The sequence below is a fragment of the Leuciscus leuciscus genome (genome assembly GCF_965113295.1).
Source record: "Leuciscus leuciscus genome assembly, chromosome: 15".
NCBI lineage: Eukaryota > Metazoa > Chordata > Actinopteri > Cypriniformes > Leuciscidae > Leuciscus > Leuciscus leuciscus.
This window is the reverse complement of record NC_138739.1, coordinates 38955304-38981206: the sequence shown is the minus strand read 5'-3', so window position 1 is coordinate 38981206 and position 25903 is coordinate 38955304. Positions and strand designations below refer to the sequence as shown.

General features: G+C 42.4%; 2 protein-coding genes across 2 annotated transcripts; both read left to right on the top strand.

Moving 5' to 3' along the window:
- Positions 1 to 262: 262 nt before the first annotated feature.
- LOC309475414 (5-hydroxytryptamine receptor 3C-like) lies at positions 263 to 13496 on the top strand (the record flags this gene model as incomplete). Its single annotated transcript, XM_082138175.1, has 9 exons — positions 263 to 409; positions 496 to 540; positions 628 to 737; positions 1673 to 1842; positions 2718 to 2878; positions 8409 to 8619; positions 9370 to 9762; positions 11709 to 11809; positions 12256 to 13496. 9 exons carry the CDS (start codon positions 263 to 265, stop codon positions 12511 to 12513), a joined length of 1596 nt encoding a protein of 531 aa, XP_081994301.1. The 3' UTR covers positions 12514 to 13496.
- Positions 13497 to 18245: 4749 nt separating this feature from the next.
- On the top strand, positions 18246 to 25653 carry LOC309475413 (5-hydroxytryptamine receptor 3A-like; the record flags this gene model as incomplete). Its single annotated transcript, XM_082138174.1, has 4 exons — positions 18246 to 18255; positions 21665 to 21868; positions 24403 to 24650; positions 25252 to 25653. The coding sequence occupies 4 exons, from the start codon at positions 18246 to 18248 to the stop codon at positions 25651 to 25653; spliced, it is 864 nt and encodes a 287-aa protein (XP_081994300.1).
- Between the last annotated feature and the right edge of the window lie 250 nt (positions 25654 to 25903).

Sequence of the window (25903 nt, the reverse complement as noted above, 5' to 3'; positions counted from 1 at the left end):
AAGAGTATGTTTTACAGGAAAATACAATTTCAGTCTTTCTCTCTTAAAATGTCATGTTTAATTCAATTCATTGTGAAATTAAGTTCTGAGTGAAAATTGTTTCTACACCATATTTTTCAGTGTACAACTTACAAAAACACTGAATAGTACAGTATTTGCAACTAACTCCAAATAAAAAGTGCTAATAAATGTGAAAATTAAGTTAGACTAAGTTAGTTTCCCTGGTTTATTGTGTAATTAAGTGTTGCAGTGTGTGGTGAATATGCTTCAATGTGAAGACGGACAAAGTGGACCCACGTATGAATCTCTACAGCAAGTCATTGACAAGAAGTCCTTCAGACCTTCACTCAACCTCAGCACCCCCACTATCACCAACATCTCCTTCACTCTCTACGCTATCTTGGGAGTTGTGAGTCAATATGGGACTGGCTATATGTGTCTGTTTGTGTAAATTATCCTCGCATCTGAACATTTGATGCCTGTTCTGTTTTGCAGAATGAAAAAGCACAAATTCTTACCACATTCCTCTGGCTCAGGCTGGTAAGTTTGGTGCATAAACGCTAAGAGATGTTTGAATAATCACCTGAATATTACACAATCCTGTAATTTAATCATGTTTGGTTTTAGTACTGGTTCCATGAGTTCCTCATTTGGGATCCAGAACCCTGTGATGGCATTACGAAGATCTCTCTTCCAGTCAAAGATCTCTGGACTCCTGACATTATCGTTTTTGAGTTGTAAGTGCCATCTAGTGGGAAGGATCGGGACATGTTTTGTTTTTTGCTCAAAAAAATATTCCTAATATTTGTATATACCGAGCAAACAGGAAACATTCTCAGAACTATAGCTAACGTTCTGGCAAGGTATATATAAATAATGAACAAATGTTCTTCTAGTAGCCTAACTAGTATAGCATAGAATAGCATAGAGAAGAAGTTATTTGGTCTTTAGTGTATTTCTTTCTTCTGCTGAACGCAAAAGAATATATTTTAAAGAATATTGGTAACCAGACAGTTGATGTACCCCATAGGAAAAAAAATACTATGTAAGTCAATGGGGCCCATGAACCGTTTAGTCATTCTTCAAAATATCTTATTTTTTGTTCAGCAGAAGAAAGAAATTCATACGGGTTTGAAACAACTTGAGGGTGAGTAAATGATGGCAGAATTTTCATTTAATCATTTTCAATTTCAAATAATCATTTAAAGCGGCAGATGACAAAACTGCAAAACTTACTGTAACTTTCTTGATGTGAAAGGGCTTTAACTGAAACCGGCACTACATTTGTGTCTCACGTCACACTGAAAAAAATTGGCTTCGAAATTTACACAGAAATGGCAAGTAACACTTTGTATTATGCGCGAAATTTTGAAGTAGAAAAACTGAAATAGTATTTTTCCTGTAAAACCAATAATCTTTGAAAATCTCTCTCTCTTTTTTCATACAAATGAAACTGGCACCATTTTGCGTCTCAGGTGATCCAAAGACCTCAGAAGATTTATAGTATGAATATCAGCTATGTAATATTTTTGCAGTGTTCATCTTGTATTTAGGCCAGTTCTGTAAATTGTAATGGACGTCTTAGCAGAAGATAATAATATAGGCTACAAGTGAAATATAAAATAATTTCAACTCAAATGAATATTTGTCCTCTCTCTCTTCTGGTGTTTAGTGTGGATGATGATGTATCTCAGGCCTGTCCTTATGTGTATGTGAACCACACGGGCCACATCCGCTATGACAGGATGTTGAGGCTTGTTAGCGCCTGTAACCTTGAGATCTTCAGCTTCCCTTTCGACATACAGAACTGCTCTTTCACCTTCGGCTCCTACATGCATACCAGTAACATCACCGCTTTCATTGCTCTCCACATTTCCTGCCGTCTCAGTGCTTATTTGCCATAGAGGCGTTTCTCTTTGTGTGTTTCTGAGGCCTGTGAAGGTCCACGTTTCTTAGTTTCTGTGGACTTTCACATGTAGTAATGTAATATGGCAATAAGAAAATGTTTTGAACAGTTTAAATATAAGTTGTGAGTTTATATCTCACAATTCAGACGAAATAACTCACAATTGCGAGTTTATATCACAATTCAGACTTTATAAATCACAATTTTGAGATTATATCTCACGATTTGGACTTTATAACTCACAATTGTGAGTTTATATCCCAATTCGTACTATATTACTCACAGTTGTGAGTTTATATCTCACAATTCTGACTTTTTTTCTCAGAACAGTGAGATATAAACCCGCAATTCAAAAAAAAAAAAAAAAAGAGATATAAAAATTGTGAGATATATATATATATATATATATATGGTCCGAATTGTGAGATTCTGTGGTGGAAACAAGCTTCCATAATAAATACATAACTAAATACATAACTTAAAAAATAAAAAACCTTAGAAAAAATAATTGTATTCTAAGCTTCTTAAGATTTTTTTTTTCAAGAATGTCATTCTTTTAATGATATCAGGGCAGATAAATAAATAAAAAGAAGCTGTGTATTCAAGTCATTGTATGCGGGAATAGCATGGAAGTTTTAATGCATTTTGGAATAAATTAATAAATATGACAAAAAAATATAAACTGATTTCATGTTGACATGAAAACTAATGATTACAATTCAACAACTAATTTAGCTGATTAGGCAAAGCATGTTCCTGAATGTGTCTTTAACTGTAATTCTAATACCTGTAATACTTGTAACCCCTTCAGTAAAGGATGTGCGTGTCAGTCCTGCCCTGTCCTTTGCGGAGATGACCGGAAACTCACAGCGATACCTGCAGGCCAGTGGAGAATGGGAGCTGGTGGTTATACTGGGTGACACAAACATTTTGAAGTTTGGAATAGACGAATGGGACATCATCACTTTCTGGGTAAGAAAGGGACAAAAGCAGCGGGTATAAATGGCTCTGTTTAGAATAGCATGGTACTTTATTTCTCCAGTACATTTTCACAGCCAAATGATATTTGGCAAATTATCCATCTTATTTTGCAGCATGGAAGTAAATTATTTTCTGTGAATGTGTGAGACTTCCGATTCATTATCTGCTATAGGTAAATAACTAGAATAACAAAGTGTAGTAAATGGTAACACTATTTGCGCTATAAACCACTGTTTATAATTATGACAACAATACATTAAAATAATATGAAATACCAGTTTGCAATATAAAGCAGCATAATAAGCTGTTTTGTGAAAGCAGATCTGACACTGGAAGCCAGACATATTCAATGTACAAATGGTCACGCCCGCTCACATTAAAATTAAGGTGGATTGCATAGCATATAAAATAATTTAATAATTGAAAATGGCCACAAAATGTTCCTTTTCGATACAGTTCACTTCGCATTGCGTCAGAGAATCTTCTCTGATCTCTATGGGGAAACTCAGTTTTCTCAGAATACTGAAGCCTGATTGGTTCATGCCTGTGAATTTCAGACAAATGCCCTTTCAGCCCACCAAGATGGCCGGGGCCGACTGCCAATATAAATCGCACTGAATGGCTATCTAGTCAGATTTACTCTCCTTTACCGCAAAGATTAATCTCCTCGCTGACTCCGAAGAAGAAGCAGCCTCTACTCACTGTAAAGAACAGCCTCTGCGGCGGATCAAAGGCTCTTCAGCTCCAGACTCGCAGCTGGCATAGTTCCGGCAAACACAAAAGAGCAAATTTCACGCGTAAAGTCAAATATAAAGAGTAAATTTCTTTCCTAAAACAGCAGGGGTGTTTGTTGCAAAATGCCACACAACGAATGTGGATCATGCTGGGCTGCCCTGCATCCTTCGTACGAGCACTCTGAGTGCGTCAGCTGTCTGGGCCGCCCCGACTCAGAGGCTGCACTCATAGCTGCGAGAGCATGAGTCTCGCACAACTGCACTCACGGATCGCTTTCTTCAAAGAAGCTCGCACCCTCTCAAGCCGAGATTTAAGAAACAGCGGAGCCGCGGGAAAAAAAAGCTACAGGGCTGCAGCAAGCTCACGCCGGCCCAGCACCCACGTGTCTCGCTCTCCCCACAGTGTGCTGATTCAACAGTGCTCTTTACCCGCGATTCCCAAAGCCCCTCTTCTGGCACAAGTGGCATGGTTTCCTTCTTCGGTTCCGAGGGTGACTGTGATGACTCAATGTCTCAGGCCGCAACTAATGCAGAGGACTGAGCAAACTCAGGTGATGACTCCGCCCACCCAAAACCACAGCCCAGGCGATCGGGCAAACCATGGCCAACTTGGTGGTCCTCGAGCACTATCTTTGGCTCTACTTAACGGAAATCAAGGACACTGACAAGACAGCTTTCCTTGACTCCCCGGTTTCCCCCTCGGGCTTGTTCGGACCTGTAGTGGAGGGCTTTGCGAAGTGCTGGAGCCATGCGCCATTTTCTGCCCAAAAGAGCAAGCTCCTCAGCGGTGACTCAGAGCACACCAAGCCGGCGTCCACCTCCGCTCAGCCCCAGCAGAAGGCAGAACCTGAGGTGAAACAGCGCTTCCGCCAGGCAAAACGTTACCCTTTTCTAAGCGCCAGGGACCACGCCCTAAGCTAGTGCTGGATCCTGAGCAGTGCTGATGTCTTAGGCTCTAGGAGGAGAAGGCTAAGTCCCACCGAGGCCGAACCGCCACCGAAAAAACTGTGTGTTCACCTCCCAACCCCCTGTTCAGTTCCAAGCGTTGAAGGCGTTAAAGGTGTTTGTTGCCAGTACTGGACCCCCATCTCCCGCTGTTATGGCAAATCAAATAAAAAACGAATTCCTTCACAAAGAGCATTTCCCCTCAGTTTCATGCTGCTACAAGCGTCAGCCCCCCCCCCCCCCACAGTGCGACGGGCTGCCATCTGCGACTCTCCAACCTCTAGCCGCCCTAAGTCAGGCTTGGGAAGCCATTCCGGGCATGTCAAACTGGGTTTTAGAGACAATAAAATGGGGTTACTCGCTCCAATTCGCTCGCAGACCCCACCCCCGCTTCAGGGGCGTAATATACAATTTGTTATCGGACACTAACTCTCAAGTCTCAGCAACTCTCTTCTGCTAGAAAAGGGCGCAATAGAAAAGGTACCCACAGGGTGTCTACAGATATAAACAAGTAAAATTTAAGACTTTTTAAGACCTTTTTAATGCCACTTTGAATGAAATTTAAGACCAAACCTGTGATGGAAATACATATTATATTACATGCGTATTAGATTTTTAATTTGAGGGGGGAGTTTAGACTTTTTCTTTTATTTATTACATGTATCTGGCCTAAATGTATGCTCACTCATTGCATTTTTACAATGGGGTAATTTTGGTCTTAAGAATTTACACAACACAAGGAAGCTTGATTTCAATCTTTGAATTAAATTGAAAAAAGTAGCACAAATAAATACAATAGAATAAAGATACCAATAAAGAGAAATAAAGAGAAAAGTTTTTGCTTAGGTCTAACACTAGTATTCAGAAATACTACAGAGACTGAATAAAGTAATCAAATGTAAAATAACACTGGGTAGTATTTTAGTCCTGACTAAATTAAATACATAGGCTATTAATCCTGATTCCTTAAAATGAAAGCTATGGTTTGTTGTTTTGACAACCAAATGAATGACAGACACATATGGCTGCTGTCCCTTTAAGAGCTAGTGCACGGATCCTGTGTTCATTATACGGTCACGTGCGATTTATGCTTATTTAAGACATAACCGACTGTGTTTAGAGGATACTCACCAAGACCGAAATTGACATCATTTTCGCATGTTTTTGACTGTTAAAGCGATAAAATCCACGAAAAATAACTTTTGTTACCCATGAGCTGTTTAGGCGGCTTTACTCTATGTATGTGTGCAGAAAAAAACCCATCTCTCTCAGACAGCGCGCAAGTACTGAATAGTTTCAAATCGCGTGAATGTTTAATCAGGTAAAACTTTAAAAGACGTGCAAATGGTAAAGTTACTTATGATGCAATGCTGGCCCGATTATGCAAGTGACAATTCCGTCTATCCCGACTCCCGAAACGCGAGAGTGTATTTTTACCTCAGTAGTATGTTTCTTCTGGGAGTTTTTTTGTTTGCCGTTATGCTCATTTGTTTTGATTTCTTCCTATAAAATCTATCACAGAGACAAGCAGCGCGAGCCTCAACAGCGTTACCAGAAAAAGCCTACATTATCATTATCAATAGCTGTTTATGTAATAAAATCTGAATCATTCTCGCGATTCGATGCTTCACTTGTTATTTGACGGATATTAGGTCCGTCAGACTGGAGAAATTTTAGCGGTAACGTGACCAGAAATATTTAAGACCTATCGAATCTGAATTTAAGACATTTTAAGACTTTTTAATGCCTTTTTTTAGGAAAACTTTATTTAAGACATTTTAAGACTTTTTAAGGACCCGCGGCCACCCTAGCGAGTCAGGCTTTTACAGCCGCTACTTCCTGGTCCCCAAAAAGGATAGTGGCCTCAGGCCTATCCTCGATTTGAGATCTCTGAACCACACTCTAATAAGATGGGCCGTTCAGGATGCTAACCTTGAAACACATCCTCTTGCAGACCTTATCAATATACCGCCCTGCCATTCGGAATGTCGCTGACCACACACTTTTACAAAATGTGTGGATGTGGCTCTCTCCCCATTGAAACAGAGGGGAATTCACGTCCTGAATTACCTCGACGATTGGCTGCTCTTACCCCAATCAAAGGAGGAGCTGTGCACTCACAGATCTCTGCTCCTCAACCACTTAGCAAAAGCTCGTAGTCACCCAGCAAACACATGGCATTCCTGGGGACAGTACTCGACTCATCCAACATGCAGGCTTGGATCTCACCGGATCGCTCCCTGAAATTTCAGCAGCTAGCGACGGCTTTCAAACTGGGGAGCAACATCTTTTAAAAAACATTTCAGAAGCTACTGGGCCACATGGAAGCAGCCTCCTCAGTAGTTCCCTTGGGCCTTAAACATGCAGCCTCTACAAAACTGGTTGAAGGCCCGCATCCCACCTTGAGTGTGCCGCGAGGGCCGTGTCATTCTCAGGGTGAGCCACGGTTGTCACCCTGGAAGACACGCCATCTGTATCAGAGGGGCCTGGAATTGGGCTCAGTCTCCAGAAGGAAGGTAGTCGTGACAGCCTCCAAGACGGGGTTGAAGGAGGCTGGACAATCTCCTCAGGACAATCTCCGCTCGATACGAGCTCTGCATGTGCCAGGCTCTATGAACACGGGAGCAGATATTCTGTCCCGGAACAGACCGCCTCCAGGGGAATGAAGACTCCACCCCCTGACGGTTGGCATGATTTGGAGCATTTTCGGACAGGCATAAGTGGCTCTTTAGACGCACTGACCCACAGTTGGCCTCCTCTGCGCCTCTTTGCCTTCTTAGCACTGCACCCTCAGGTCATCAGCCAAATCAGGGACGACATATGCTCGGTCTTACTTGTGGCGCCCAGCCCGAGCTGTGGAGCCTCCACCTATGGCCTCCCGACGGGAGCCTTCAAGCCTCCCTTGGAGGGTTATGAAAACAAGCTCTAAGGCTAGGGCACCTTCTAGAAAATCTGACTAGATAGACTGTTCAGTGCGACTTATATAGGCAGTCTGCCCCTGCCATCTTGGTGGGCTGAAATGCCTTTTGTCTGTGAAATTCACAGATGTGAACCAATCAGGCTTCAGTATTCTGAGAAAACAGAGTTTCCCAATAGCGATCAGAGAAGATTATCTGACGCAGTACTCGTTCCCGTTATCGGGAACCGAGATTACGTGAGTAACCGAAGCGTTTTTTTTTTTGTTATGTTATGAATTAAGAAATTAAGAAATAATTTCTATGTCTTATTAATTGGTTTCCTCATTTTAGTTAAATCCTTGCCATGTTGTTGTACTAATTTATTTAGTCATTTTAATTTAATTACATTGTGGCCACGGCTTAACTAAAATCAGGGACCGAATTATTAAGTAGTGGGACCAAATGCTTAATGAATGGCCACAAATTTTTTTTTTTCACTTTGCAGAACATCAATTAATAATTTGTTCCCAAAGCGTATTAATTTGTATTACATTGTACGAATTCATTCCATGATTTAAAGGGAAAAAATAAACAGATATGAAATGTCAGTCCACATCTCACACCAAGAATGATAGCTACAGTAGATTGATAAAAAAATTAAAAATCATTCTAAAGTTAAAAGTGTAGCAGTCCACACCAACTGTAACCTTAACGACACAGAGGAACAATATCATTGAAATCACTTTCAGAATGTATTTTTCTAGATAATGAACAATAAAAACATTGACTGCCAATCAGAATCCATCCTGCTTTAAAGAGCTTAAGCATTAAAAGCAGCTGATGACAAAAGTGCAGCGCGTGTTTATAATAAATGTGCGTTGGTGTGGGCACTAATATAGTTATCATTTATGGTGTGAACGGACCTTTACCGTTTCTATCCTGCAGGTGGTGATAAAGCGACGACCGATTCTGTATGTGGTGAACCTGATCATCCCCAGCTCCTTCCTCATGATCATTGACATCCTGTCCTTCTACTTGCCGCCGCACAGTGTGGATCGATCCTCCTTCAAAATGACCCTCATTCTGGGCTATACGGTGTTTCTTCTCATTATGAACGACCTGCTTCCCAGCACTGCTAATGGAACACCTTTAATAGGTCAATTAGCCAAAACACACCTGTATGAGGCAATGTGTGAATGTCAAATGATGAACATTGGTCGATTACACCCTGGAGAGTAAAGTAGGCTGCTTTATTAAGACTCTACTTAAAGGATCAGGTCATCTAAAAATTACATTTGGTTATTTACTCACCCTCATGCTGGTAATTCAATAAATCTGGATTACTTCGTATCCATGCAAAGACAATTTTCATAGGTATATTTAAATCTCAAGGAGTGTAACAGCAAACATAATCCCAGCATCATTGAATGTAGAAAGTTCGTCAGACTTCACGTTCATTTACCAAGTGAACCCATTAGCATTAGCAATGTTAGTATTAAACATACGATAAATTTGCATTATTGTGTTATGAACTTTATTATGGACTAGTTATCTTTTAGTGGTTATTATTCTGAGCAACAGTTTGTTCTCTTGCTTCAGTTGGAGAATCTTTAGCTTTTAACCATCTATCAAATGTTGTATACTTTCAGATTTATTCTGAATTCCTCCAATGCCCTTAGCTAAACAAAACACATACGAGAGACATGAATGTATCACCAGTATTTTGCCTTGGGCAATGGTGAACTGTACCGTTTAAAAGTCATTATGCAAACGTTCTAGACCATGATGGACCAACAAGTATTCTAGAGCGCTTGGAATAAGTGTTAACCAATTAGAATCAAGAATTTACTTATGTAGTATAATGTGAACACTCATCAATCTCTAAAATTTGGTTTCACCTCTTTAGGTATCTATTTCTCTGTGTGTTTGGCATTCATGGTCATAAGTCTACTGGAGACGGTCCTCATTACCTGCGTTCTCCACCATAATTCAATGAGGTACAGGGAGGTGCCGCACTGGGTACAGGTGCTGGTGATGCACTTCATTGCTCGGCTTATTTGCTACAGATTCCCTGAAGACCCTTTAGCCAAACTAGAAGAGAAACAAGCCACCAACCCAACGCTCAGTCGACAGACAGCCACTAATGGTAAGACGCCCCAGCAAAATTTCACTAGCTATGTTTCCATCCAAAGTTGCGAATTTAACTTGTGTGCAAAATTTAAATATGGCATTAAACTTTTTGGCAATAAAGCACAGTTTCTATTCTATGTGTTCAAGAGAACAAAATCATTACTTCTTGGCAGTGTTGTAGTCGAGTCACCAACTGTCGAGTCCGAGTCGAGTCTCGAGTCCCCAGTGTTCGAGTCCGAGTCCAAGTCCGAGTCACCAAAGAAGAGTCAGAGTCGAGTCCGAGTCGAGTCACCATTACCTGAGTTCGAGTCCGAGTCGAGTCTCGAGGCCCCAGTGTTCGAGTCCGAGTCGAGTCATCAAGGTTGAGTCTGTGTTATATTTCAAGACTGCCTACATTTCTCCACTCTGGCACCTTTAAAGAGCTGATATAATTGTAAAAGAGGGTCTACATTAAACAAAAATGACACCACTGTGTATTAGTAGCCTAAATGTTGAAATAAACTTTAACAATGCTGTAGAAGTGCAGTTTATTAATAGTAAATGTTAACTAATGTAGTTAACTAGTTTAATAAATGGAACATTATTGTAAAGTGTTACAGATTTGTTATACACCGATTCAGACGTCTCGTGAATTCATTGTTGGACAGATGGTTAAAATGAGTCATTAGTTCGCGAATCGGATGTGTCATTAATGGACGTGTAGCCTACAGCACGCGTTGTGTGATTATCTGGGCAGTTTAGGACATCGCACAAGATTTGTGTCAACACAGAAAACATTACATCACTGGATAGGTTTTTTCGTTTATTGAAATTTTTGTTTATGTCAGCTGAATGTGCGGAACGCTTTTCAGAGAAGATAAGGCAAAAGTTTTTTTTTTGAACAATTCACACCCCGCGGTAATTCAGGAGAAAAAAATCTCTGAATGCTCCACGTGAAACTTCATTCTTTCGACCTTTTACTATCGTGTCAATTTATTTAGATTAATATGCGCGAGGGAGAGGGAGCAAGACAGCGCTCGTGTTGTTTGAAGATGGTGAGTGCGCGCGCGACCAGGGCTTTCTCTCTGCTCGTTCTTATATGCGGGGAAAAAAGAGATCCCGGCCGGTCTTGGAGCCCGAAATAGGAAAAGTGTAACATCTTAAATCAAAATTGTATAACCTATTTGGTCAGAAACTTCATCCAACGTCATTCATTTGATGAATGCTCAAGTCCGATTTTATATAGGCCTGTCCTCGAGTCCGAGTCCAAGCACGAGTCATCAGTCCGCGAGTCCAAGTCAAGTCACGAGTCCAGAGAATAGAGTCTCGAGTCGGACTCGAGTCCAGAGAATAGGGACTCGAGTTGGACTCGAGTCCGAGTCCAGGACTCGAGTACTCCATCACTGCTTCCTGGGAATTGGCGCAAAATATTTTTAATAAAAATGGAAGTTGCTTTATACATCATAAATGACTTTCATCTAAGGGTGTGTTCACACTTATAGTTCAGTTCGCTTGGTTAGTTTGGTCTGGACCAAAACAATTAAATTAAATTAAATTTAGTCCTGGTCTGCTTAGCGTTCACATTGGCATTTTAACACGGAACCTAAAGATACCGAACCTAACGGCTTAAGGATACATTCACAACCTGATTGGTCGGCTTTTATTACGTATATATCACGACAGAACTTACCGAACACCCAAAACAATGGTGTGTTCAGGGCTAAATGCGCTCATTGCATGTGTGTAGCTACATTATATGATGGTATTTTGACCAGCTGAAGAGCTTATAAAATGCGTAAAGGAGTCAATTGAACTGCACTAACAGAGCAATCGCACCAGAGTTTGTTTTAATCCAACCATGCCAAGTGTGAACACACTCTAAGAGCACTAAATCGCAATAAAAACGATCATGTCTGCGTTCCGAGGCGTATGGGAAACACAATCATGTGATACGGTTCTGAGAGGTCATCATCAACATGAGATCATCATCATTTCAGAACGAAAAAACCAATATTTGAGATGCTGTGCAATGAAATCAGTCCGCTGGTTAGTCCAGTAAATCCAATCAGATGCTCTGTTGAGGTAGCCTGGCTCCGCCCTCCTACGTACTTCCTCTCAATTTTCATTTTCCTTCAGTACGTCTTCTGGGTTTGTGGTATATTCGCGGGATTTCTCCGGCCAATTTTTACCTGTCCAATCAGCGAACAGAGGGAGTGGCTGAGAACGATGACGTTGAGGTTGTGCGCTAGTTTGAGTTGTAGGGTTACGTCACGACCAAATGTTAGCGATTGGCTATGGCAGATCCAGAGTGGCTCTGGGCAGATCCAATAGTTTTAAACTTCAACAGAGTACCCGAATTCAAGGAAGTTAATGCTTGTCAATGGGGAGTGGCCAGACTCCCTGTACAAATTAAATGTACAAGAGTCTGGTAGGACCAGGCTACTGTTGAGGCAAAGTCACATTACTTTGTTTGTAGTGCATCGAGGGATTCATTCGTTAAATGTGTTTCCATTGTAGTTTATGCACGTCTTCTTATCGGATAAAAAAATTAGCCTCCCCCTTTGAGCGCACAAGTTTTTGAGCATCTTGGCGTCTCCATCCAGCGTTTTTACATGTGAAATCCTGAAAGTTGCATAAAAAGAGGTGGATGGAAACAGCTAATGTATAGCATACTGACTTTCAGATGTTAAATGTTTGCTTTTTTTGTCCCCTAGTGTCTGGAACCATGACACTGGATGTGCCTGAACTCAGACAGATCAGTAAGGATCTTAGTGAGATGAACTCTTATTTGACCATTCTACGAAAGGAAGACCATCTACAGAACCAGTGGTGCCACGTGGGATACATCCTGGACTTCTTTCTCTTCCGCATTTACCTGCTGATAATCACAGGTTATGCACTTGTAATCATATGCATGTGGTGCATTTGGATGAAGCAATAGAAAAAGTACAGACTTAAGGAAAATAATGTTTAAATACATGTTTTCCCTTAGAGCATGTGATCACGTAGAGACAACAACACAATAATGACTCTAAAACAGTCTAAACATCTTTAATTGTCAGTAACATATTTTTAACAATAAGAAATTATATATGTATTTTTTTCAAATAGTGCATCAAAAGCCCCTGAATAAAAAAGGCAATTCAGTAATTTTACAAGAGTAAGCTCAAGTGAAGACATCATCAGCAGGATCAAATGAAAAAGTTATAAACTTAATATTATAGCTCATAAGCAACCATACAAAAGCAAGTTTGTTCATTCATTCAATCTCATAGACGTAAGGTCAGTGCAATTCAAGTCATTTAATGCTTGTTGCAATGTAGCACATGGTTGTTATTGCTTCAGATATACTCAAATAGGGTCTTTAAGGAATATATTTTATTAGATACTTCATTAACTGGTGGAACTATGATGTAGTGAATTATAATACGACTTACCAATGCAATAAACTCTTTTAATCGAATAACACTTTGGTACAACTGTCTTTTTGCATGAGCAGCTTCACTGGACAACCACGGTTTAAGACCATTGGAGATTTTGGACTGAATGTGAGATGTTCGAATGATGTTCCAGTTCAAACGTTAATACAGTTCTTGTTCAAACAAACATCAATCAAACTAGTGCAAATTAAATATCCAACAAGACAAGATTTGTTTAACACAGAACAGGAAATCAATACAAACAAAGTGCCATTTTTGGTAGGAGCAAAGTGTTAAAGCAAAAAGGCCTTTGAATTAACAAATAAAAATCAGTATTGGACCTCATTTGTGAAATGAGCTGAATAAATTTCAGTTTATACGGTTTGTAAAAGCATTCACGGCAAGTTGACTCATTCAGTTTTACAAGAGAACAAGAAGCTTCTGAGTAAATCACTCATAAAACCAAAAGAATTTTGGAAGAATGGGTATTCATTCAATGAGCGAGTGTGTCGGTGCTTCTTCTGGAAGTCTCTCCCGTTGCTGGTGTTTCTACAGCGCGAGTGCAGCTCTGAGCTCTCAACTACTGTTTTAACAGCATTCCTTTTCGTGTTTGTTTGTCTGATGGCCGGTTGAGGGCGAAGGTGGTGAGTGCTTCACTGGTACAGGCTGCACCATCCCTATCAGTGTTGCCGTGATCATTCCCCTGTGTGCTCCGGCACTGGTGAGAGTTTATCATTTCCTGAAAGAGCAACATGGGTGCGTTTGTGTCTTTTTCAAGATGTCATTCCACCCGTGCGTTTCTGGATGCGGTCGTTCCCTGTCCCCCTCTGACGGTCACATTAGTTGCATCACGTGTTTGGGATTACAGCATGCTGAAGCAGCTTTTGTGGATAGTTCATGTTCTCATTATGAGAACATGACTATAGCGCGTTGAGATCGAGACTCGCCTTCGTCGGCGAAGGTGGAGTCCCCATTATAACGCCCCACCCTAGGATGCCGTTTGGAATGGGTGATCAGAGGATCATAGTGATGGTTTCCCCGCCCAGTAACTAATCCCTGTGGGCCCCTCACTCCTCTATCAACCAGGCCTCAACGTGGAGCCGGCTGCAGGCAGGCCGCCCAGCCCGTCTCGGGCGCTGCCAAACCAGGTGGCAAGCGTCAGACCAAGCGTCCCTGAGACAGGCCACCCAGGGATGGGGGAAAGAGCTCTTCAGATGGTTACCGTTCCGCCGCTGGCTCCCCGGAGTCCAACGGTACCCGCATTGTCGAAGAAAGAGCAAATTCCTCTGTTCCTGGGTTCCAAGAGGGTCAGACTGGCGGTGTGCGACCCTGTAAAGCCTTGCACCCCTCAGCCCCCTCTTGTGTCACCAGCCGGCAGCTGGGTGCGGTTCGAGGACCCGATTACGCCTTCTCACACACCCCCTGCCAACCCGTGGAGACAGGTAGGTGTTGCATCGCACACTCAGACCTTCATAAGACTCGGTGGTACGAATCAGTTCGGCCGGCATCCGCCCAAGTTCAGCGCTGTTCGCTACACTCCGGTGTTGAGCGAATGTGCACCTGTCATGCACGTGGACATCGCAGTCCTACTGGCGAAGGGTGTGATTGAGCCGGTCCTTCCAGCCAATAAGAAGACCGGCATCTATAGCCTGTACTTCATTGTACCCAAGAAAGGTGGTGGGTTACGGCCAATCTTGGACCTGCTACTCTTGAATCAGGCCCTTTTCGGATGCATTTTCGAATGCTCCGTCCCCAAGACTAGTCTGCAGCGTTCGACCTGAAGGACGCGTACTTCAGATCTCTATCCTTCCACAACGCAGGCTATGCCTGTGTTTATGCATCCGAGGGTTCAAAGTCAGTACAAAGTCCTACCCTTCGAGTGCTCCACAGCCAGTTAGGTCTTGAGGTAAACTCGCCCACAAGCTGAGGATCTCTTTTTCCGGTAAGGAGATGGACTCGATCCAACACGTCTCTCAAGAGGAACGTGTCCGGTCGGTGCTATACAGAAGTGAGAAAGGGTCCTACTGAAACTTTTCAGAGGCTCCTGGGGCATACGGCATATAGAACGGCTTCCTCCGTATATGGCATTCCGTGAACTGGCTTCACGGCCGAGTCCCAAGGTGGCCGTGGCAGAGCGGCATGCTCCGTGTGACAATCACACTGGCCTGCCGCCAAACCCTCAGCCTGTGATCAGACCTTTTGTTTCTCTGGGCCAGCCGCCCCTAGAACAAGTGTCCACCAACACCGCCTGAGGGGCCACGTACAACGGGCATGCAGTAACGGGGGTCTGAGCGGGCCTCCGACTGCATTGGCAACAACTGCCTTGAGTTGCTAGCAGTACACCTTGCTTTGAGACGCCGCAAAATGCCGCTGCTCAGCAAGCATGTACTGGTCTGTACAGACAACATTGCGACCTTTGCGCTACGCTTCCCTCGAATGTCGCAACTTGCCTGCTACCTCCTCCTATGGAGTCAGAAGCTTCTGAGGTCGCTTCATCCATTTAAAATTCTTGCCTGCTCAATCGTGCCGCCGACGAGGCCTCACGACAGTCTGTGGCCTAGGGAGAGTGGAGACTCCATCCCCAGGCGGTCCAGCTGTTCTGGGATCACTTCGGGGCCGCACAGTTACATCTGTTTGCCTCTCCGAACTCGTCCCACTGCCAGTTGTTTACTCCCCAACCGAGCGGAAGACCCTGGGCACGGAGACGCTGGCCCACAGCTGGCCCGGGGCCTACGCAAAGATGCGTTTCCCCAGTGAGCCTTCTTGCACAACACTGTGCTAAGTCAGGAAGGAGAAGGAGAAGGTCTTCCTAGTTGCCCCTTAATGGCCTAACTGGACCTAGTTCCCCTGAACTTATGCTTCTCTCGACAGCCCCTTCCTGACCCATTCCTCTGAGACATCTCAGGGACGGGGCACCGTTAGCACCCACGCCAGGCCTCTGGAAACTCCATGTCTGGTTCTGAAGCGGAGGTTCTAGGGTATCTACCTCAAAATGATCGTAGATACCATCACTTCTGCAAGAGCACCCTCTAAAGAAATCAGGCTAGCTTACGACCTGAAGTGGAACCTGTTCATTGAGTGGTGTTCTTCTCACCGAGAAGACCCCCCGAAGGTGTTCGATCACTTCCGTGCTTTCTTTCCTGCAAGATGGGTCGGAGCGAGCTGTCTCCTTCTGCCCTCAACATGTATGCTTATTAACCCCCTGGGGTCGGCAGTCGCGCCGGCGATACCAGCTCGCTTTTTTTCTTATCAGTGCAAAAGAGACTCAAAATACTTTGATTTTGATCTTACATATAAGTGTTATACATCATTCAAAACTGTTAAATGTCTTCTTTTATTTGTGTACACTCATAATAAAAACAAAATGTTGTTTTTCGTAAAATAAAGAAAATAAACATGATGCGCGTTCTGCCGTCTCTCTCAATGTGAAGTCCATTCTGAAACGCGACCGAAAATGACCTGTAACTCAGCGAATGTGTCTCTGTTTTTAAATGATGTAAATTATATCAAAAACAAATATTCTCTGTTTAAGTAATCCGTATGAAAGCAACGACATGTACAGTTTCTCAAACACGTCCTCATTAACTCTAATGTAACTGGGATGTTTTCAGCTTCTAGGAATTGTGTACAGATCCTTGCAACATGGGGCCGTGCATTATCATGCTGCAACATGAGGTGATGGTCGTGGATGAATGGCACAACAATGGGCTTCAGGATCTCGTCACGGTATGTCTGTGCATTCAAAATGCCATCAATAAAATGCACCTGTGTTCGTTGTCCATAACATACGCCTGCCCATACCACAACCCCACTGCCACCATGGGCCACTCGATCCACAACATTGACATCAGCAACCTGCTCACCCACACGATGCCATACACGCTGTCTGCCATCTGCCCTGTACAGTGAAAACCGGGATTCATCTATGAAGAGAACACCTCTCCAAAGTGCCAGACGCTATCGAATGTGAGCATATGCCCACTCAAGTCGGTTACGACGACGAACTACAGTCAGGTCGAGACCCCGATGAGGACGATGAGCATGCAGATGAGCTTCCCTGAGACGGTTTCTGACAGTTTGTGCAGAAATTCTTTGGTTATGCAAACCGATTGTTGCAGTAGCTGTCCGGGTGGCTGGTCTCAGATGATCTTGGAGGTGAAGATGGTGGATGTGGAGGTCCTGGGCTGGTGTGGTCACACATTGTCTGCGGTTGTGAGGCCGGTTGGATGTACTGCCAAATTCTCTGAAACGCCTTTAGAGACGGCTTATGGTAGAGAAATTAACATTCAATTCACGGGCAACAGCTCTGGTGGACATTCCTGCAGTCAGCATGCCAATTGCATGCTCCCTCAAAACTTGCGACATCTATGGCATTGTGCTGTGTGATAAAACTGGACATTTTAGAGTGGCCTTTTATTGTGGCCATTATAAAGGCCTATTTATACTTCTGCGTCGAACTCCCGCCGTAGCTACGTCGTAGGCTGTGTGTAGCGCACGTAGCCTTCGGCATACCCTGACGTGCACCTCTCCAAAAATGTAACAACGCGTCAATTCTACGCAGACGCAAACGCTGTGATTGGTCTACTAGAACCCCTCCCTCGGGTTTCACATGCTCCCTCTGCATGTGTAATTGCGCGTCAACGCGGACAACGACGAAGTATAAATGAAAACCAACGCGTTACCTACAGCGTAGAGGCTCCGGCGTAGGTCCAACGCAGAAGTATAAATAGGCCTTAAGGCACACCTGTGCAATAATCATGCTGTCTAATCAGCATCTTGATATGGCACACCTGTGAGGTGGATGGATTATCTCGGCAAAGGAGAAGTGCTCACTAACACAGATTTAAATATTTGAGAGAAATGGGCCTTTTTTGTATATAGAAAAAGTCTTAGATCTTTGAGTTCAGCTCATGAAAAATGGTGGCAAAAACAAAACTGTTGCGTTTATAATTTTGTTCAGTATAGTATGGTTAACCTGATAGCTGAAGACCCACATTAGAAAGAATGGCAACTGGTTAGCATGCTAACCAATTAGCGTGCTAAGCTAACTAACATAAGACAACAAACCCAGGCTAGGTCAATTTCAGAGAGGAATATCTCGGGAACGGTGGCAACTATCAAAAATCCGTTTCAAATCCTATCAAAAATAATTTCTTTGTGGCTTGGTCCAAAGATCATCTGAGCAAATTTTGGGTAAAATTAGGCAAAATTTGTAGGAGGAGTGGTGAAAAAACTATTTATGATTTGCTCCAATATGGCGGACAGTAACATTGTTGGAAAATTAGAAATGAGATATTGTCGGAATCGGCATAAACCAAGGAACTTAATGACATAAAGAAATACAATTTTGAACAATGTTTTCAAAAGTTATAAGCGTTTCTGCAAAAAAAACGTATATCTCTGGAACACTAGGTGGCGCTGTGTTTAAACTTCTCATGTACCTTAAGGATATGGTGTCGTCCTGAATCTCTACCAAATTTTGTGCCGATATGTCAAACATTTTAAAAGATATTGCAATTTATGACAAAATTCAAAATGGCAGACATGTGGTACATCCAATCCTGGCAAAATGACACAAGGAATCCATAGATACCACATCTATGATTTTCTGACAAACTGTTAAAAAGTTATTGGCCAAAATAGCCATTTTCCAGATCTCATGACCTGTAGGTGGCGCTGTTCCCAACTTTGGCATGGACCCTCAGGTCATGGCTCCGATTAAGCGTACCAATTTTATTTTCGACTGATCAAAGTTTGGCCGAGCTATAGCTTCTGAAACAATTTTGGGTCGACCTCGTTAAGTTTGCGACGTCATAACTTTTGAACAAAGATGAATAAAAAAAATCTGTTCACTCATTTCTGTGCGGCTACACCAATCAGTGTGGATGAGCAAAGGGATGTTTCCATCCTTTCCAAATTACAGCCAAGGACAGCTCCTGGTCCGGACAGACTTGAGGGACGCATGTTGAAAGAGTGTTCGGCCCAACTAGGTGGGATGGTGACTCAGCTTTTCCATTTGTCACTGAACACAGGGTATGTACCTTAGGGGTTGCACGACTACTGATTTCTGCTAGTCGATTTCTTATCAAAACAATACTCGAGTTACTCGACTACTCGTCGTTCATGCTACTGTAAATGAAAAGACATGAAATAGCTAGATCTTATCAATAAACATGCATTAATTCATTTTAATGTAACAGTCTAAAGCCAAATAAATAGCCGTTCTTGCCTTTCATTTCAGACGTCTGCTTCGAGGGGCCGTTCACATATCGCGTCTTTCCGCGCTCAAGGTCGTTATTTCAAATGTAGGCGCGCGCTCATAATGAAAGCAACATGGTGCGCTAGTTTTTCCAGGCGGGTTTTTCCTTCTCATCTCCAGAAATATATCTAGTAGTAAAGCTAATGCAAGGGCTAGAAATCAATTAATCCTTTGCTGAATGATACTTCTTCGTCGTCATCATGGAGAGCGCAGTTTGGTTGCATAGCAACGACAGACGCCATGGGAGCGCAAGCGCTTGTATGAGACAGCGGCACGGCCGCGCGCGCTTTCCACACGTTTTTAGCATGGTTTTTAGACGCAATATGTGAACGGCCTCTTGCAGAGTTGGCCAATTACAATATTTTTGTCATCCTTGATGAAATACTTCCACACATCTGACGTGTGGTGTCTGTTGGTGAAGTGCGCCATTTTTAATTCATTTATGGTTAATGGACGCTCGAGTAGTCGATTGTTTCCGACAGCGTCGACTAGTGGTTGAAGTAGTCGATCTATCGACTACTCGACTAGTCTATGCAAGCCCTAATGTACCTAGAGCATGGAAGGAGAAAACCATTATTCTTATTCCTAAAAAAAACCCATGTCAAGGAGATGACAAATTTTAGACCTGTGGCACTCACTTCGATTCTCTGTAAGTGCGTGGAGAAGGTGGTGGCGGGGGAGCTTACCACCAAGGTAACTGAGTATCTGGATCCGCTCCAGTTTGCCTATAAGCCAAAACGGGGAGTTGAGAATGCCAGCTTAACTCTCTTGGATACAGTGACTGGACACCTGGACCTTCCGAACTCATTTGTTAGGATTTTATTTATGAGTTTTACATTTGCTTTCAACACAGTGAACATTTGTCTATTACTGAATTGCCTGCAGAGACTACAAGTTAACTCAACTCTTGTTTTATGGATTAAGGAATTTTAAAAAGATAGACCCCAACATGTTAAATTGTATGGGTTTAAATCTAATAGTATTATTGTAAATACGGGGGTTCCTCAGGGCTGTGTGTTATCACCTATTTTATTTTCTGTATATACGAACGAAATCAATTGTGATATTAATGGTGTCACTTTTGAAATATGCAGATGACATGGCTTTGGTGGCTTGCATAACAGATGAGCAATCCCTGGTCACATATAGACAATATGTTGATTACATGGTCCAAAGGTTCCAAGAAAGTTCTCTGGAGTTGAATATAAGTAAGCCGAAGGAGTTGTGTTGTGGGAGGTTTTGTTCATCAAATACCTTACATTCATTATCTGAACCACTTAGGCTGGGGGGGCAGGTAGTGGAACAAGTTGAGACCTTCACATTTGTGGGTACTGAGATTGATAGGCATCTATCCTTTACTCAGCATGTGAATAGCGTTTATAAGAAGGCTCAACAGCGCTTATTTCTCTTGAGAAGGTTCAAGGTTTTTAATGTAAGACAGAATATCCTGATAGCAGTGTATCACTCTCTTGTTGAATCAGTTATGACCTTTAATATTGCTGAAAACAACAAGAAAACAAACAAGAAAATAATATCCAGAGTTATCAAACAGGCATCTAAAATTATTGGGGCCCCGCAGATTCAACTTGTAGATCTTTATAACTGTGCAGTAAAGAGGAAAGCAGTCTCCATCGTTACTGACCCCTCTCATCCTCTGTACCCCTCTTTTCAGTTACTGCCATCAGGTTGCTATTCCTACTGCAATTTCTATTTTAAATAAGACTAAAAAGTTGTATTAGTATATTGTATTTAAGCCTTTATTTGTTTACATATTTGTAAGGTACTTTCTTTGTATTAATTGTGTTTTGTGATGTGTGCGATTGTACTGTGTATATGTGAGCCTTTATACAATTTTCTATCTAAAGACAAATTTCTATCATTGGCTGATAGATAATAAAGTTTTTTGAATTTTGAATTTGAAAGGGTTCAAAGGTTATAACCTTTAGGAGATTGACTTTTTGAACTGGTGGTGGCGCTATGAGTTGGTCCTAGAGACTTCAAAATTGGTCCAATTACTTTTCATGACCATCTTTACAATTGTGCCAAATTTCATCATTTTCCTATTTACGATTCATAGGGCTGCCATTGACTCCCATTTGGGAAAAATAATAATAATATCCCCTTCGGGGCTTGGCTCCTAATAAATACAGCTGCAAGCAGCAATACGGGGCCAAGCCGCTGAAAGAGCTGTAGCGAAATGCAAAGCCAAAAACAGCAGAAATAGAATGTACATGAAGAACATATAGGTTCAGAAGTACAGATAGGATGAAATCAAAATGAACAGAAGTTCTGATGAGAACGAACACAGAATGAAGAAAAAAAACACACTTATTTCTAATCCAAGAGTAAGAAAGTACAGCTCTTACCTGGATAATAAAGGAATTGAAATTACAACTTTATACACAATTTTAAAGTTGTCCCACACGGGACACAAACCCACTTTCTATGGGTCAGGTGCCTGTCACTCATCTCGTTGCTTTCATTGGATCTCTTCAGCTTCCTCCTGCCTCTTCAAAGTGTGGACCGTGCTTCCATCAAAATGACACTCATCCTGGGTTACACCGTCTTCCTGCTGCTTACATTAGTATGTTTCTCAAATTTTCTTATTCTCAAATTTTGTATCTTTTCATCTTGACTCTGCTAAAAAAGGCCAAATGGTCACCAGCATATGTTGATGGTTTCTAGCATGGGATGCTGGTGCAACCTACCCAATAAGAGTATTTTGGTAAACCAAAGGGGTCAAAGTTTGGCTGGTTAGCAAGGCTGGATTTACCACTGGATTTTATTAACCATAGAATAAAATAGTTGCCACAAGTACATTACAGAAGCCCTGAACCACAACATAAAAATAAAAAAATCTTAAATTACGAGAATAAAGTCATAGCATTTCGGGATTAAAGTCGTAGCATTTCGTAGCATTCCTATTTTCACTACATGTGCAGGGTACATAATGCATTAAAGGATTTCTCTTCTTTAGATGCGCTTGAAGTCCATCATACTTTCCAGACATATTACTGGTGTTGTCATATGACTGGCCTCTGCAATTTGACAGCTCCAAGCCTAAGCTCTCAACCATGGCAACAGCGCATTCTGCCAAACTTTCACCTGTGTGGCTTTCAATCGGCTCAAAAGCGAGAAAAGGACCATGAGATCTATTCTCATCGAAAGGGGTGCAGTGGCTTTTCATAACAGACGATCCAACTATCCAGCTTATGCCAGGGATAGGACCATTGGTGGTAAAAGGCGTTGCTTCAACAATGACTTACTTCTCATCTACCAAATGGACAGACAGTCTCTCGAGAATGGGTCATGTTCTCTCCATCAAATGGAAATATTTATTGTTTTGCATGTAAGCTTTTCTCAAAAAAGCATAAATCAGTTTGTGGAAGGATTTAGTGACTGGAAACACTCAGAACGCATTAGGGATCATGAGAAGAGGTATGTGCACAGGAGCTGCATGCTATCTTTACATCAGAGATATAAGGGCAACGCAACCATTGACTCATCTTTACTAAAACAAATGGAAGGAGCAAGACAATACTGGAGAGAGGTCCTCAAAAGAGTTGTGGCGGTGATTAAGTCTCTCGGGGAGAGAGGACTTGCCTTTAGAGTTGATAATGAGTTGCTGGGGTCCCCTCTAAATGGAAATTACCTCTGGATTCTAGAACTGATAGCTCAGTTTGACCCATTCTTAGCTAGACATATTGAAAAGTTTGGTAAGAAAGGCAACGGGAATGTTTCTTATTTGTCAACTTGTGAGGAATTTATTGATGTGATGGGAGAAAAAAACTAGGCAGACTGTTGCGGTTGAAATTAGAGAAGCCAAATACTTTTCTGTAATTGTCGACTCAACCCCAGACCGGTCCCACGTTGATCAACTTACTTTTATTTTCAGAGTTGTTTGGCCTTTTCTCGCTTTTGAGCCGATTGAAAGCCACACAGATGAAAGTTTGGCAGAATGCGCTGTTGCCATGGTTGAGAGCTTAGGCTTGGAGCTGTCAAATTGCAGAGGCCAGTCATATGACAACGCCAGTAATATGTCTGGAAAGTATGATGGACTTCAAGCGCATCTAAAGAAGAGAAATCCTTTAATGCATTATGTACCCTGCGCAGCTCACTCCCTGAATTTAGTCAACACCATAGAGGAAAGCAGCCCAGAAGTTGGAAATTACTTTAGCATGTTTGCAGTCACTGTATACATTTTGTTCCTCCTCTACCAACCGATGGGGGAAAGATTTCCACAACACCAACGGGATAAGTTTGAAGAATACTTTGGGCTTAAGTTTTTCAGGTCTAGGTTCTGGCATAAAACAGCATAGGCTGCATTTCTCAAAAGCATTGACTACGTTTACATGCAGCCAATAACCCGTTCAAAACCGGGATATTAGCAATAACCCGGTCGCGCACGGCCATGTAAACACCGGTAAAAACCCGGATATGCTCATATCCCGGTTTTTAAAAACCCGGATATTATACCTGGGGTACCCCCTTTCTAACCCGAATATTTGGTCATGTAAACGCGTATCGGCATATCCCCATCAAAAGGGACATTGATTTGTGTTCTGCGCATGTTCTATTCGCAAGGAATCTTGGTCTTTTGAGTAGAGACGGCGCATACAGAAACCCGCGTGCAGTATACCGGAAGTAAACAAGAAGTAGAGGTAAACATGGCGAGACGCAGCACAGCACCACACTTTTGGAGCGAGGAGGAAAGCGCAAACAAAGGCGATCGCTATCTGCCCCGAACTATTCATTATCCGCGTGCTGCTGCTGCTGTTGTTGTTGTCTTTGGATACAGGAAAAAGAATCGGAAATGACGCATATTGCGTCTTAAGGAAGTCCGTACGTCCAGACGCTAACCGCGCGTCGCCGTTTACATCGGGATATTGTAAATTCCATGTATACAGGAGTAACTCTCTCTGCTCACGCATGTAAACGCGTTATTCCGAATGTTTCAGAAACCCAAATAGTGACCCTAACCCGACCATAACCCGGATATTGGCTGCATGTAAACGTAGTCATTGTAGACCATAATGATCTCTACGATCTATACTTATGCTTACGAGATATTTAAAATCCTAAAATATTAAAATATTTGAAATCCTTCTTCACCTCCAGCCTTATCTGATCTAATCTTTCTCTCTCGATCTAGATGTGTTTTTCTCTCTCTGCATGGCCTTGATGGTAGCAAGTCTACTTGAGACTGTCGTCATCATCACCAATATCTTGTGTGGTTCCCGTGACTTTCCTCCCTTACCTAAGTGGCTCAGGATTCTGGTTCTGAAATATCTGGCTCAGCTTGCTTGTATGAAGATATCTTGTGAAGAAAACTGTGTTGGTAAGCAGATACTTTCGTCTTCCCGGATGCTCTTACTAGAGCAGAAGTTTTCGAAGTGTGGGGCGTGACTCCCCTGACATGTTCTGGAAAGTTTTCAGTCCAAGACAAGGGATGTAAGCCGTTCAGTAAGCCGAATGCATTCAAACAGTCAGTCCAAAACAGCCCCAATGCAGAGAAAACCCGGCCGATTTCATCAGTGATAGTGGAGAGAATAGTGTATTTGGCTTCAAAGCATGATCTCTCTCCTATTCTGTAATTGTTTCAGAGCATCCCAAGCTGTTTCTCATGGTGCTGTAAAATTTACACTGAACGGTTGTTCAAAACACCCAACCGCTGCATGAGCATAATGATACTCAAACTACAGCTCTCGGTTGGATAAAGCAAACCAGTGTTGCACTAGTAAAGTTTTGATGGATGACGATTGTAATCAAGGTAAAGACGATTACAGTGACATACAGGAGTCATGTATTAGGCACACGAGACGTGAGTCCGTTATATTATTAATGCGCAAAACAAACCATGTGTGTGCGGTGCTCTCGGCGCACTGATCGCTATTATTTTGACTATAAAATTAGTCAAAATTGGGGGGTGGGGAGGCGCCAATGTGTACGTTGTGTCAAAAGGGAGGCCCACTTTCTTTGACTTTGAAAACCCCTGCACTAGAGTTATTTGCACAAACTTTATGTCAGAGTTCATATCATTGGTGTAAAATATGTTTTCCAACAGTGCTCTTGTTTCTTGTCTACAGCAAACAGATCTAAGAGCACTTACTACAAAAACACCATGACTGATATTCCAAAAAAAGGACAAGTTAATGCAAGTCCAGTGAGTGTCTCGGAACAATGTCTAGAGGAAATGAAGAAGATGAGTAAAGATTTATTGGCCATCCGCCACCAAGTTGAAGAGAACTTCAGAAATGACAACAGCACCAATGAATGGATCATGTTTGGTCAGGTCATTGACCGTGTGCTCTTTATACTGTATACTCTCTTTATCATTGTGAGTTTAAGCACTCAGTTAACTAAATTGTGGTTGCACTCGTACAGTCTAGACAAAAAGGCGTAGTATATTATTGGCTGCTCTGTGAACTGAAGACACCAAACGTTTGATGAGGTCAATGGAGCCCAGATTTATTCCTGATTTAATGCAAGGGATCATCAACATTTATAGAAATACAGGCTGATGGTCGACCTACTGGGCATTGCTGCCTGACGCACCTCCACCGGTGCCTTTTGTGCAGGTGTGCTCCTCTGAGCACCTCGCTGGGCATAAAACGGATCATCAGCTGGGGACCACCAGTCATGGATGTTTCGCT